Source organism: Panicum virgatum, chromosome 6N, assembly GCF_016808335.1.
Source record: "Panicum virgatum strain AP13 chromosome 6N, P.virgatum_v5, whole genome shotgun sequence".
Classification (NCBI taxonomy): Eukaryota; Viridiplantae; Streptophyta; class Magnoliopsida; order Poales; family Poaceae; genus Panicum; species Panicum virgatum.
The window spans coordinates 9,073,221-9,088,779 of NC_053150.1; the positions used below are offsets into that span (position 1 = coordinate 9,073,221).

The 15,559-nt window shown below is 44.7% G+C and overlaps 1 protein-coding gene and 1 long non-coding RNA gene across 9 annotated transcripts; one reads left to right on the plus strand and one right to left on the minus strand.

The window, feature by feature from the left end:
• Nucleotides 1-1,753: 1,753 nt before the first annotated feature.
• On the minus strand, nt 1,754-12,709 carry LOC120678337 (diacylglycerol kinase 5-like). Of its 7 annotated transcripts, none has more exons than XM_039959462.1 (13): nt 12,513-12,709; nt 5,662-5,884; nt 5,428-5,550; nt 5,198-5,326; nt 4,782-4,867; nt 4,283-4,406; nt 4,088-4,136; nt 3,670-3,752; nt 3,465-3,532; nt 3,004-3,081; nt 2,738-2,825; nt 2,529-2,645; nt 1,754-2,377 (listed from the first exon to the last, which is right to left on the minus strand). In XM_039959462.1, exons 2-13 carry the CDS (start codon nt 5,881-5,883, stop codon nt 2,042-2,044), a joined length of 1,503 nt encoding a protein of 500 aa, XP_039815396.1. In that variant the 5' UTR covers nt 5,884; nt 12,513-12,709; the 3' UTR covers nt 1,754-2,041. The 7 variants fall into 7 exon arrangements, with proteins under 7 accessions (XP_039815396.1, XP_039815394.1, XP_039815395.1 ...); XM_039959460.1 differs by lacking the exon at nt 12,513-12,709 and adding an exon at nt 6,446-6,684; XM_039959461.1 differs by lacking the exon at nt 12,513-12,709 and adding an exon at nt 6,446-6,684 and having other exon boundaries at nt 5,662-5,898.
• LOC120678338 lies at nt 7,195-11,842 on the plus strand. Of its 2 annotated transcripts, XR_005676478.1 has the most exons (4): nt 7,255-7,836; nt 7,957-8,003; nt 10,345-10,677; nt 10,793-11,842. It is a non-coding gene; the product is annotated as an uncharacterized LOC120678338 (long non-coding RNA). The 2 variants fall into 2 exon arrangements; XR_005676477.1 differs by having other exon boundaries at nt 7,195-7,836; nt 10,345-11,842.
• Nucleotides 12,710-15,559: the final 2,850 nt, after the last annotated feature.

A 15,559-nucleotide genomic window follows, 5' to 3' on the forward strand; every position in this document is an offset into this window, starting at 1 on the left:
CCAGAAGTGTTTAAAGAATTCAATAGAAAGGCCATCAGGACCTGGCGCTGTGCCATTTTTGATCTGTTTCAGAGCTGCATCAACCTCTTCTAAGGTGAACTCTTGAGTTAGTCTCTCATTTTCTGTTGTAGAAACTTTTTCTTGGTGGCTCCAAATTTCCAAATTTCTTCTGTCAAATGTATATCAGCTGTTTCCTCCTGACCAAACAATTTTTTTGTAGAAAGTTGTAATGTAAGTTTTAAGCTCTTCAAGATCTGAAATAATCCTCTCACCATCTTCAAGTGAAGTAATTGTGGGTTTTCTTTTTCTGCCATTTGCACATTTGTGAAAGAAGGAAGTATTAGAATCTCCATGTAGAATCCATCTCTCACCTCCACGTTTCTGCCAATATATCTCTTCTGCAGTATAGATTTCTTGGAGCTCACTTTCCAACTAATATCTCCTTCTCCACTCTTCTTCAAGCAAATGTGTCCTTTCTGACTTATCATCAAGACTCTTAATTTCCAAAAGTAACTCCTATCTATGTTTTTTCCTGGCACTCTCAAAATTAGCTCCCCATCCCTTCATCACTCTTCTCAATTTTGATGAAAGCACATGCCAATGATCTAAGCAGTTCTGTTTGAATCTCTCTGGCCATTTGGCCACCACCCAAGGAGTAAACTCTTCTTGTAGTAGCCAGGCAGGTTCAAAACGAAAATAATGAGTCTGTCTTACTTCGGGGGGGGGGGGGGGGGCAAGTGTCCACCAGCAATAGATTATGGTCTGATCCAATTCTCAGAAGTGTTTGAACTCTCACCAATGGAAACAAGTCTTCCCAAGAATTGTTTACAAAAACTCTGTCCAGAACACTTTGAACAGGGTTCACCTGCTTATTTGTCCAAGTGTATCTACTGCCACCTCTTCTCAGTTCCCGAAGTTCTGCTTCCTCCACCATATCATTGAAAACGTCCATAAAACGATGATCCACATTACCTGAGGACTTATCCTCGAGTTTCCGAATTAGATTAAAGTCCCACCTAACTATCAGAGGTAACTGAGTTCTCTTAATTCTATCCAACAGCTCTTGTAGGAAGATAACCTTTCTATCATCTTGGACTGGTCCATATACATTTATTAGAACCCAAGTAGTACCATCTTCCACATTCCGCAGATGTAAACTTTGAAAGGACTCACCATGTTCTTCCTCAACAACCTCTACTATGTACATGGTATAAGATGAATTCAATAGAAACCACCACCTCCGGTAGCAAGCACATCAATAGAAACTCATTGTCACCTTTTGCAAGGAATGGAATAATGTTGCCAACACTTAATACAATTAACAAACTACTTATTGTGTAGTCCACCATAACTGCAGTTCATAGTGGCACTATAATCTGTCAGCACCGATATTGTTTAGTTATATATTCCTTCGCATCAATTCTATACAACCAAATCTGCACCTGCCAGTTTAAAGTTCTTTAGGCAGCGAGCACGGCATTATGTTGTTGCCGCACCAATGTGGCACTACTTGCATCAAAGTCACCTCTCTAATGCGCCGTGGCGTGAAGGATCTTGCTGGCTGCCTGGCTTGCTGGGGCGACTGGGCGAGGGCGCCGCCGGTCGCCGGATCTGGCCTCGGTCACTGCTCTCTGCCACGCCAAGCCCTGGCTGTTGCCTTTGCCTCTTGGTCTCAGGCATTCGGGGCTCGGAGGTGTCGGATTTATAGCCACCGTACGTGCGTACTAGTGTCCTTGTATGCTGAAAGGTTACATTTCTTTTCCAAAATATATTTTTATTTTTCAAGTAGCGTTACATTGAGGTTACATCAAAATGATACAACAATGCTTGAATGATTACATATAGTACCAATATATCTACATTAAATATTTGAGTCACTTTTTAACAAAAAGCAAACGCTGTATTCTTGAATGGAAAAAAAAATCGAAAATGTTCGTGTGTTTCTGCAATATACATTGGATCCACTTATATAGGGCTGAGGCAATCAGATAGCAAATCAATTCCTATGATCAGAATGCACACGCCAATGCAGAAGCCAAGCTCAACTGAGATGAGCAATGTCGATCTCGTCAGGGAGCTTGAAGGTATCCGCGGCCCCAAACTTCCTCCTGCCATCCTCCCACTCGTCTTCGTCCTCCTCCGCGGCATCCTTGTCGTCGCCATGGCTGTCGTGGGCCGGCGATGGTAACGACAGGTCGTTGACGCTCTTGGACCTGCAGGGCTCGTTTGCCAGCATGGTGACCTGCCTGAGGTGGGAGATCTCCACGACGACGGTGTCATCGTCCTTCGGGAGGGGCTGCTTCCACGGCTCTCCGTCGACCCTCATGAACGTGTGGTCCGCCGCGCCTTTGTGGAACTCGAAACGGACTCTATGGGCCTGCCAAGCAGGATGTTGATACTAGATTTAGATAGCAAGGTCAATCTATGGCAGTGTACCAAACAACCAAAATGGTAATCACATCCTGTTTTCAGTTTGTGTTTCTGATATGTAAGATGGACAAGAAAGAGGTAGCAGAAGCAATTCACACCTGGGCAATGCGAGTACCATGTCCATTAGGGGCCAACAGGACCAGCCCATGCCAGGCGTCACGGAAGCCAACAACTTCAATGAGTCCATCATCAACAAAAGGTGCAGTAAACTCCCTCTGCACATTGCCACGACAAACTTGTAAACTAATGACCATGGTTTACAGTTCATGCATGATCAATTGACAGAAATTAAGAAACAGGAACCCACATCTGCTGCTCTCCTTGTGCCAGGCACGCCCCAAGGATTCAGTCCTCCAGAAAAACTAGGAAGGTTCAGACAGACAATTGACCGAATGCTGCAGGAGTCACAAATGCAGGTTACAAACCCATCTGCTGCCTTAGAGCAATACAGATACCCAAGTAGTATTTTGTAAGGCACAACAAACGGAACAGAAAAGGAGAATATTCGCAAGTGAACCGCAAGAAGCTTTGGTAAACAGTGTTCTGATTAAAGTAAAAGGCATCAAAAGTTACCTGTGATGAACCTGAAGTTCCTCCCACTGGCTACCAGGTCTTTTCATGACCTTTACCTTTGCAAGTTGAGCAAGGTTCCTGGAAATAAAGCATTTAGCCTATTATTTATCCACAAAAGGAGAGGAAGGAAAACCTCAAAGATGCACACAGAGTGACAGAAAAGTATATGTTTAGTATTATCACTGAAGCTATAGCCTCCCAGATTACAAATTCAAATTGCAAAAGATGGGAGTGATTTGGAGCAATGAAAAATAAAATAAAATGAATAGCTAGTACAGTTAAAGAACAAAGAACACCACCCTCCCCTTCACATGCTCCTTCTGCAGTCTAATTTCATATGTAACACTAAACATGATCAAGAAAAGAGGCTCCATTAGTCCTGGACGGCAAGTATCACACAAGCATTGCAACATAGCAGATGTTTCTTTGATATGGAATTATGATAAATTAGTGAACTTTACCTTGACGATGGTTGACTTAGAGAAGCGCAAAACCATCCTTGTTTAAGTCCAAGCTTAGCATACGTACCCTGTATAAATGATATACATTGACAATTCAAAAGGTTCAGCATAACTTAAATAATATTGGCTGGGCATTTGATTTAATCAACAGAGAGAAAATTAGTAAAGAAACTGAGCCCTCGAGCATATGAAAAATAAAAATTACCTGATTTGTCAGCTGGTTCCTGAACTTCTCTGGATTCCTCTTCCTTTCAGAATGAAATGCATAAGACACTTCTGCATCCATCCCTGCAACATGTGAAATCATGCTTGTCATGATTGACTGTTGACTGAATGGAGTCTGGATTCTTTGCCTTTTATGTTCTTAAAAGGATTCGGTGAGAAATATGGATTTAAAAAAACCAGAAAATGGTGAGTTGCCATCACATTAATCATTAATGGCAATAGATCTGCAGTAGCTTCCTTAGTGGGTCAGTATAATCACTATCCTTAGTATCATGAACTAGCACCCAGCATCGCAGATCAAGATAAAAATACAATTGCACAATTGCATAGTTTAAAGTATAAAATGGTATTCCCCTCATTTCAGTAATATACAGAGGAGATTAACAACAAAGCCTTACCCATGCTAAAATAATTCCAAAATCCTCCACGGAATGTGTGGTAACCTTCCTGAAGTAAAGAAGAATCATCAAGGAAGCTTTAAATTAAACTAAATCCAGTAACCAAATGTCTTTGACTGTAATGATGCATACACATTATCTTAAACAAGTATAATCCCATAACAAAAAGAATAGCAACACCAAAGGACATCTTACCATATTCATAGAGTCACCACTTGAGACACGGTGAAATGCATGCAACGAGTGAGGCAACTCTAATGGAGCAATAGGATCGCATGGACCTTCTTTTGGAACTCGCATTCTCAAAATGATGTGCCAACTGAAATATCAAAGTGTGCATTAAATTGAACCTGCCTAGGCATGGAATAGAGAAGAATAAGAATGATTTAAACTGAGGAAGGGCATCAACATGATGAGCTAATTATTTTTAAATGCAATTTTCTTAGATAAATATAGGATAGAAGCATGCTGCATTATTGCATCACATATTAGACAAGCTTATGTTTTTCTGCAAACACACAGGAGGGCTGCATTTTTCATTGTTAAGAAAAATAGTTTCCTACAGACTTCCACAAGAATGTGGGCTAGACAAGCTCAAACAGAAGATTATTAGACATTCAGCAATATTTTCATCCTCGTGACAAGCATTATATAAGTTAAAAAATAATAATGAACTCTATATTTCAGGCAGTACCTATCAATATTAATTTCTTTTGCATGCTTTACTAGCCCAAGGAATGATTTTACAGCCTCTTGGTCCGTAGAAGGATTCTTCTTTCCCTGTAACATTGAATTCAACACAAATTATGATCTTTTCTTACATGCATGCAAGGTTGCAAGCTAAAGTTCAGGTGAGAAAAAAGAGGCAGTCCATCAATAAAATTGTACTTGCATGACCTTCTAGAACCCAAAAAAGTGAATCAACTTTCCAAAATCTTCTACACTCACAGCAGCATAGACCTTAGGTGAATCACCTTTTTTTCTTTATGCTACTTTCATCATGGATGAGAAAGTATATAAATAGCCTCCCTTTCCCCTTTTGTGTGGAACATATGAGACACAAAAACATAAGATAAATACATTTTATCAGAACAGTTGCTGACCACTTACCCATCCAAATGAAAAGGGAAGGTTGTTTCCTGTTCCCAGAGGCACAGTCGCGACTGGAGGTGGGTGAGCAAGCTTAAGGTCACTGACCACCCCAAGCAGCCAGCTAGCTGTACCATCACCGCCTGCAACCTAGTTGAATTACATTCAGTCAAGAAAATTAAAATGGCAAATAAAAAGAGACAGTCATCTCTGTATAATATAATCCGAATTCTGAAAGTGCCAACACTCACAATTAGCCTCAGCCTCCTCCAAATTTGAACAGCAAGAATGTCTCCTTCCATCTTGAGTCTTTCAAGGTTGACATATAAACGGTGCAACACCTTATCTGGAGCCTCTTCTGAGAGGTCAAAAACCTGAAAATAACTGAGCAGGTCTCACAACAGTGCCACATCCACAATGCTACTATGGACAGATGAAAAGTGCATTTCCATGCTCCAGTATTTACAAAAGGGCAGAACAGGTACCTGTGCTTCATTGAGGAGCTCACGGTATGCTTTGATCAGACTACTTCCAAGTTGGCCGCCAGACCTTGAGTTGATGAACACTACTACAGGACAGGAAGGAGCATGATTGACCATCACTTGTTGGCAATCCGGCTTCAGAATGTAATCTGGAATGCAGTATTCCTCCAAGGGCCCACATGGCTTAGAACAAGAACCAACCACGATGTCTGCCTCCCCTTCCATCCTGCAAAATATGTTCTGCGCAATTTTAACAATTTTAACGGGCTCACCCTCCCAAATAGGATGCAGGTGTTACAAGCATGAACAGCACTGATATTTTAGCATCACCAATCTACAATACTCGTGACTAGATTTGGAGCACATCAAGATTACAAGAAATGGGGAATGAAACGGAATCTGCGGTCACTCGTGATTCTCTACCCTTACAATTTTCCTCCTCAAACAAGATTTAGAGTTGTAATATTATTTTCTTCAAAAAAAAAGAGTTGTAATATTATGCATCATTACTTATATGCAAGAATCTTGCAATAGTTTTGAATGTACCAATCTATCATTTACAGTATAGATACGCAACCAGGGGTGGATCCAGTATAGGACATGGGTGTACATACATACGCACACACCCCACAAAATATTTTGCCAAGAATCGAATTTAGTGGATATATAGTAATACATCTATCTATATACTTATAATTGGGTCAGATCCGAATAAAACTAGATTTCACCCGCCAAAGAAAAAGAATAAATTTAGCTTACACAAGGTTTGGGGAGATCGATTTCGCACAGCGGGAAGGGAAGAGGACGAAATGGAACGGAAGGGCGTCCCTGGTGGATATACTTGCCGCCGGGGCTGAGCCGACGAAAACCTCGCGTAGGATGTCTCGCCCAAACGCCCAGTCGTCGCTGCCAGGAAAGAAAGGCCAGCAAGAGAGCGCCAGGGGGCAGGGTGGGTGAGGGAGTCAACGGGGGGAAAAGAGGATGAAAAGGTTAAAGGAAGAACGGAGAGACGCGAGGAGAGATCCGCGACATCAAGGGTGTTTTTTTCACCGTTTATAGGAACCTTTTTTGGTTTTTTCTAGAGGAATGTTAGAATTTTTCAAGGTAGAAAAATGGTTTGGCTTGAGAATTAGAGTCAATTTCTTACATTTGTTTAGGAAACCGATTTTTTACCTCTGACAACATTCATCCCAGCTACTTACTAATGGTGATACTGAAAGAGGTCCTAAGCTTTACGACAAACATATCTTTTCACCTCAAATGCATTTTGTTTATCTTGACGTGGTAGAAGTCACTTCTAGGCTCCTTACCCCTTTTGTAATCATTTTTGCATCCTCGTGAACTTGTTAAAAGTATTGTTTATGATATCATTAATTTCCTAAATTGAAATCTTACATCTCGAATGGGATATAGTTTCTATCTCTTCTCTACTTATTATTTTATTTTATTACTAAAAAAACGATTGGGAGAAAAAAAAAGTTTGGTGCGATCCGAACCCCCTTGCTGGGTGGCTCTGCCGTGCGATGCTTCTATCCATCCGATCATCTCCTGTACGATCTGAGACGTCCAACCCCTGGTCTGACCCGCCTCCCACAACGCAGGCCTACGCGTGCCCTGCCTCTCGCTACAGCCCCGCTGCTCTCCCCCTCGTGCCGTCTCCGCCCTCCCCTCGCGATGCCGCAGCGGCGCAGCCAACGAGCCGATCCGCGCCGCCGCCCTCGCGTCGTCCAGCCATCCCCACCCCCTCTCGACACCCTCCCCTCGCGCGGCCACCGCCGTCCCCTCGCGCCACCCCCTTCCTGCTATCCCTCCCAACCTCCGCGGGGCCAAGTTTTGGCGGCATGAGCGCACGGCCAGCGGATCACGACGGCCTACGGGGTCAGCAGCTGCGGTAGGAGGGCAAGGCCCGCGTGGATCTTGGTGCCCTGCGCTCCCCGAGCCGTGGCCGCAGCCTCCCGTCCCCGTGCGAGCATGCCGTGAAGGCCTTCAAGTCAATGCGACCGGGCACGTGGATCTCCCGCAATGGACAACAAGCAAGCAACGACGGTCAGCTACTGCTGCTCCCGGCGGCTGACATATGCCGGTAGTGGCAGGGCCTCACCACCGCCGAGGCGAAGCGGCTGGTGCGCCTTGGCGGGCCAATGGCCGCAAGCTAGAGATAGCCGTGATTTCAATTTGGTAATTCAAATCTAACACTGCAGATTTCAGAAACCGAACACTTTGCTCAAGCTAGCTGTTATTGTTCAACTCGGCAGCCTCGACACTGCTGATCGATCGTTTTTTTTCCCTTCCCTGCAGGGCGTTCGATTCATCTCTGCTAATAGCATGATTCCAATCATCACATGGTTTTTTCGCGAACTTGCCTGAGCACGTATTTCATTAAGAGGAAAGCAATACGGTCATTACAAACCTTAATAGGTAGATGCTATTAAGGCGATACAGAGTACCACCAAGCAAATGGCGGACGACCATAACCATAAACGAGAACAGCAAAAACAACAGAGGAGGAGACAGACCCAGACTCACAAACCTATCCAAAACCACATAACTGAACCTGCTAAAAGAAACATCGCCAAAGACACGAAGGTCAACAACGCAAATAAGGTGGCAAAGCATCCACCCGACCAACCAACAACGGCGGCAAAGTATCCGCCTGAAAGTGAACTCCAACCAACAACGACGGCGGCAAAGCATCCGCCAGAGCAGCACAGTGGCAAAGTATCTGCCAATAGAGGGGCGGCAAAGCATCCGCCAACCAATGACCCATGCAGCTTGGGCGATGTAGAAGAAACTAAGAAAAGACAGGTGCAGAAGTGGATCCTCTCCGACAAGAGCAGGCGACCATCACTGGCAAGAGCTTCCAAGACAACGCCTCCAGGGAGGAAGCGACGCAAAAGGCGCAGTCGTCGTCCGACCAACATGGTCTAGGTTTTCACCTGGAAGCACACCGAAGAGGAGGGTATAGAGGAAAAAGTGACGCCTTCAACAAAGTAAGCGACGCCCTCGGCGTCGCCGTCACCAGCCCGCAAGCGGACTAAGGCTTTCGCCTTCCCCCAAACCCAACCCAAAGCCGATGACAGCAGAAGGCCAGCACCCTAAACTGGAGGCCAGCGGCCTGCCACCAGCCCTCGACGAGGGCGGCACCTGCCCAGGGCGAACAGCGGCGCGGCCACGCAAGGCGGCAGAGGCGCGGCCAGCAACCCCGACCACATGAGGCAGTGGCGAGATGGCCGGCGGCGACGCGGCCAGGGGCCCCCGGTCACCGATGCGGCGGCGGCGACGCGGCCAAGGGCCACTGGCCACCCGAGGTGGCAGCGGCGCGGCCAAAGGCCCCCCGCCACCCGAGGATGAGCGGGCAGGGGCCCAAGGGCGGCGGCGCGCAGCGCACCCCCCACCCGAAGCGGCGGCGGCGGTGGCGCGCCCAGATCCGGCCGTGGGAGGCCCGGATCCGGCGAGGAGGAGGCCGGATCCGGCCCCGGCGGCCGGCGGCGGTGAGGAACGGTGAGGTTGTAAGGCGGGCGGAGGAAGGACGCGGGAGAGAAAGAAGAAGACGTGGGGGGCGGCGCGGCCGACTTCGGCACGGCCACGGACCGCCGCCGCCGCCGCCCGGACGGTTGCCGGCGGCGGCGGCGGCCACCGGAGACGGCCCGGGGCGGGCTGTTGGGCGGCGGCGCGAGGTGCCCCCCGTGTCGCCAACGAGAGCGACACAGGGGGAGGGAGGGAGGCGGGGTTGTATGTTTCCAATCATCACATGGTAAGTCATAGGATTCCTAATTTGTCGAGAACTTCAGCACTTGATTAATATAATTATACAAGCCTGTTTGCCAGACTCTCAACTATGAGCCTATTTGCCAGACTCTCAACTATGAGCCTATTTGCCAGACTCTCATCTAGGATGCCTGATTTGTCTATCACTTCTACACTTGATTAGTGTAACTATTCAGTCAGTTCATGTCTTTCAAGAGCCCAATATGCCAAACATTGTAGTAAATGACCAATGCATGAACAGTTAGGTGATGGTCACTGCCAATTTGTCAGTACTGGCTAGGACATTTGGATGCCTGTTGTTTACGTGTTTCTTGTCAATCACTGTTCTGCCCCATTTGTTAAAATATTTTCAAAGACATTTTAGCATAGTGTGGTACTGCCAGTACTGTTGGGCTCATGCATCACCATAAATCTCTACTGGACGGTTGGACCAGTGAAGCTTTATCTGGCAAGGTATGGTGGCTGATGGGAGTTGTTCTCCCTTTGATGTTAATCATATCAAATGCTTACTTCCGAATCCCTTCTAAAATCATGGCATGTATATTGGAGAATCATTATTAGAATATGCCAAAAGCAGTTTTGCTATTAAATGCCCAATTCCTACTAAACTGATTTGCTGCACTTGTAGTCTGCTTGCACTTATCGGCTTATTCTATTTACTTAAAAGAATTAGGCACTTCTTTTTTGAAGATTTCTTCTCTAAGCTATTATTTGTGCTACATCAGTCCTAGAATAATTTTTCTTCCTAATTTAGTAAATTTTGCATACATCAATCAGAATATAAGTTTTGCATACATCAATTTCTGTTGCTAGATCAGTGTCGTGTGAGGATACAGAAACTTGGCTTTGTTTCTCTGATTTTTTCAGTGGAATTTGTTTTTATTTATTCTTATTTTAATTAATTTTCCCTTTTTATAGATGTACGAGTTTTTTTAGCTCAATACTACAGCCGTTCTTAAATATATGACACGTCAATGACGAAATAAATACTGCTGCTGATGGGAAGCTGCCCTCATGGAGTCATCATAATTGTATCATAATTTGCTTCCAGTGGGAGTCTATTGACTGAGGCAATGTGCTCAGTTAGAGATAGAGAGCAGCAACATTACTGACGGAGGACACTCTTTGGGACAAGGTGATACCCTCGTCGTGATATAGCATGGTGCCGGTTTGTGTCGTGAGCACCACGTCATATCCGTTACGCCTGCAAAAGACTTTCATGGACCCTGAGACCTGCACTTCTTTTCCCAGGTACCAAACTACCAGTCCTCTCTTATACTCTGCAGCTAGATTATTCACATGGACCCTAAGGTCACTTCCATATTTTTTATTTTATTGATTTGCATCTGTCACATGTTGTCTCCAGTACTGTTGCATTGGTGCTCATCCTCACTAGAAGGTAAAACTGACCAAGTGAGCTTCAATGCTAATGCATGTCAAACTGGAGGGGATGGGTGAGATTATTTCCTTCTTTTATTTCTCTCTTTAGCGCATGCCCCATGCTTTAAGGACTAAGGAATGTCATAGAACATTTGTTGATTGAGGGACTGAGGGGTGATAGTTTCAGAATATCTAACCTGTGCATATGTTTGGTTCAATTCCGAGCACGTTGCCAAGGCTGTCATATCCCATTCCATGCCAAGGTCAGTAGTAGTGTTTTTACAAGAGCTGAATGAATCATCCTCTGAAGCCATGACATAACTTAAATATTGTGAGTGAACGAGAGATTAACTTGTTCTTCTAAATTAGGAAAGCTATGATCACATTGATAATATAGTGCTGTTTGCACATGTTACTGTTCTAAAGAAGCACAGCTGTATCTATGATATCGAATAAAAAATTGCACTATTCATGTTATTCTGAATTAACAAAGCAAGCCATGATCACTTAGTGATTTGTGCTTTCTGGTAGCGTTTTGTGACTTGTGAGCTATGTCCAGTGTGATATTGTTCAGTTTCAGAGTTGAACAGATTGATTTCATATACAATGTGTATGCACATTACTTTAATTCAGAGTGCTATCTATTAATTGCAAGGTGTACCGACGAAGTTAGCAGAGGAGCAGCCTGGAGCGAATCGGCTTTAGCAGGAGCCCTCTAATGTTAAGATGATTTCATTTCTTTATTGCTGATTTGGGAGTGCATGTAAAAAATCTTTGGAAAGAGATTTAGGTTAGTTTTCACACTCCACCTGTTGCATAGAAAATTTCAAGGTGAAGCGGAAAGTTGAATATTTTAAGGTTTTTTATTTCTAAGCTGCTGCGAGCTATGACTTTTTAGAGTTTTTTTTTTAACTTCATAGATGCCCTCTTTATTCCTTTTAAAACATTTTGTTAGACATGGTTCTTTCTTGCTTGTATAATGACCATATCATGTTATTGCATTGACGCTTGATGACATTTTTTCATTTCATTTTGAGATCTTGCATGCATTGCTTGTGAATGAATTTGATTTTTTTTTTATCACCCGTAGCAACGCACGGGCACAGACCTAGTTATGATAAAAGATAGAATGTTTCGCAAACCTATAAAAATAGCTTTGTGCCTGCCACTATACACAACCTTATTATAGTATCTTTGTCACGAGTCAATGTTAGTTTCCAAGCAAAGGAAATATCATTTAACTGAACCCACGCCAAAGGAAAAAATTCAAACTAAATTCTTTTTTTAGATTTTCCAAACTAAATTCAAATCCCTAGAACATTGCACTCAGCACAGGAGCCGAGTTACAGCTTGATGCCGTTGTCCGTTGACAACAATAGATTTTAGAAAACTCAGTGTAAAATACTGTTCAACCACTGCATTCAAACACTGCATTCAAGGTTGATGACACCGGTAGGAAAAGGTGCTACATCGGTGAGTCGGGTGGCTGGCTTTGCCCCTGATTCAGCAGAATCAAAACTAGAAAAAGAAAAAAGACTGAGCTATCAAACAGCCACACATCATTGTTACATCACCTCATCAGGAAACGGTTATCACGGATCCAAGATCGAATTCACCAACAGCTCATGCCTCGAGAATCCTCAAACCAAGATGCCGTGCAAAAAATACTAATTGCTAAGAACTTTTCAGGCGCCTTGAATTGTTACCTGGGATTCTGAGATTCGGGCAAAGAACCTCGCGTTGCCGCTGCCTGCCTCGGTGAGCTTGGACCGCAAGAGGATGAAATTTGGCTGATCCGAAGTTTATTTTTTGGGGGGAACTGATGGAAGGATGGGAATGGGATGGTGGCAACAGGCGTGTGAGTGGTGAGGGGAGGAGGACAAGAGGCAGTCAGACAGCCACTCCCTTCATCGTCATTGTCCTGGGCTCTCGCATGTTTGCCATTTTAAGCCTTTGACTTCCTTTTTTTTCACTTGAGTTGTGGAAGCACTCAAGCATACGAATGAAATGCATATATTTGCAAATTATTTTGATGATTATCAGAATATGCATCGGTCATGTTCTGGGATAATTTGGAGGATGATTATCATTGATCAGCATTTTTTTTGGAATATTCATTCACATTTTTTTCGGAATATTCATTCACATTTTGCGAAGGGCGGGTCTAGTAGCAGTAGATCCTATCGTCTTCTGTAATAACCAGAATGTTCTGGGTTCGAGCCCCAGCCTCTGCACATTTACATTTGTGCGGGAAGGTTTGGTGCTTAAAACAACTCTTCTCCAAAACCCATGGAGTGCGGGAAGCTCACGGCACTAGATACGCCCTTTATTCATTCACATTTTGCAAAAAAGGTCGTAGATTTCAGCGAGAGATTATTTTTCATGAGAAAGTTACCCCATCTCTCTTCGGTCCGGGGCAGTGATGTGTTCGGTTTTTCAAGTTTCCACTAGCTGAACCAGAAAAGATAAAATCCTCAACACGTCAAAAGGGGGCACTGGTACGGTGAAGACACTCTTCCAGAATTGTGTGCAGGGCGGGCGTACGTCCTTGTGTTTGGAGCTTGATGCAATCTTGTGTTAAAAGCTTGCTCTTTTTGCACTTCAAGTGATCTATATTTGAAGGCAGAGGTTGCATGTATAGGCTTGGTACAGTGAGCATAAACTTCATATTATAGAATAAAAGTTCAGAGAATGGCAAGACCAAATCAGCACTACCCAAACCATGAGGCTGCTGCATTTTTTTTTTTCTAGATTAATTGCACTGGGCTCAGCTTGCTATGGATTGGTGGTTTCTTTTTCTTTAATGCAATCGCCAAGATTTTGCCGGCATGTTTGTGTAATACTTCTTCCGTCCCAAATTATTAGTCATTTTGGCTTTTCTAGATTCAGAGTTTTTGCTATATATTTCTACATATATATATTATGTCTAGATAGTAAAGTTCATGGATTTAGAAAAGTCAAAACAACTTACAAACAGCCAGTAAACAACACCACAATACCAAGAAGGAAAAACTCTCACAAAACAGAACAAAACGACTAACAAAACAGACCACCACCACTACAAGTCTACAACAACCAATAAGGTCTCCACGCATCAACGGTGAAGAGTCACCTTGTGCGCCAGAGCAACCTACACAAACAAGGAGGGGATACTCTCAACAACGTGCCTCCAAGTCCCAGCTGGCCCGCGCCAGCAGCTACGGCGACGTGGGTGGACGTGGGCGCCGCTGCCGCCGGCCTTGCCGCCTCGCCTCCGTGATCCATGCTCGCTCCTCGTCTCCCTTTCGGACAATGCGGCCGGCCAGCGGAGCGAGCGCAGGTGCTCCCGACCGGCTTCGATTGCTCAGAGCTGTGCTTGGGGAACGAGTGGATTGCCCCGCCGCCGCGCCTGGCCAAGGTTATATAGCGACCGAAGGAAGCAGGTGATGGCGAACGCGCGCAGGATCGGAGGAAGGCGACAGGCCGGCGCCGAGCCCGGCCCGACCCGGACTCCCGGAGGCCGGATCGCGGGCGCCGCCCCGAACCTTCTTCTCCTTGTTGACCTGCATGCACCCCGGGCCGGTCCTGAGGAGGCGGAGCCCGACCCGCGTGTCCCGGCGACCCGGCCGGCGGGCGAATTTCCTAGGCGTTTCAGGTCATCCTCGTCGCTGTCGCTCTGGCCTCAGAAGGAAGCAATCGACCAATGCTGGCTGCCCATCATGGGATCTTGTAATAAAGTAGTACATGGAATATGTAACAAACATTAATAAGTAAGTCCTGTGCTTGTATGGAAAAGTACTAGAATCCTGCAAGTGCTTGAAGCCTTGAATAAACTCCCTGCTGGTGCCCCAGTTTCCTCTTCAAAACATGAATGGATGTTGTTATTTTAGAAAACAGGCTTTGTTGCGCCAGACCTCTGAATTCGACACAATACCATGGATTTGTAGTCCGCCCTATTGCACTAACCAAACAAGGCTAACAAGAAGGCCAGGCCATGTTCGGAGTCAATTATTCCAGCTTGTGTTTCACCTCAGCCATTCTTCACGCCAGCCATTGTTTCTTCAGAAACTGCCATCTTTTTTAAATAAATATTTTTTTGAAATAATGAACTAGCATTCTGTATTCGAATGTTCTCTGCTCATCTATCTCATCCAGCTCCAGCAGCCCATGTGTCGTACTCTTGAATCTTGATCGCGGCAACCATTCGCTCGGCCCCAAACTACTCTATCCCCTGAAACCATGGCGGCGGCGGCATCAGAGATTGGCGGCGCCGGATGAGACCACGGCTCCTCCTACGGCTGTTTGAAAAGTTTGCCGATTGACCGATGCGGCCCGGGCCGGTCCAAGAGTCCAGGCGACCGGTCCTCCCCCGCCGTGACGCATCGCCCGCTGACGCCACCGCTCAAGCCGTCAGCAAATGTCCAAATTTCGCCCGATTGATTGACTGATTGTTTTTAATCTGACGCCCACGGGAATAATTAATTGTATGTATACTTGTGTACTACTTCGTCTCAAATTATAAGTCATTCCAATATTCTTGGAGAGCCAAAATATTTCAAATTTAACCAAATTTGTATAATAAAGTATTAATATTTATGATACCAAATAAGTATCATTAGATTCTTCATTAAATATACTTTCATAGTATTTCTATTTGGTGCTATAGATCTTTGTAATCTTTCCTATAATTTTAGTCAAATATAAAAATAGTTTGACTCTTCAAAAAAATTGAAGTAACTTACAATTTAAAACGAAAGAAGTACAGCCAATTATC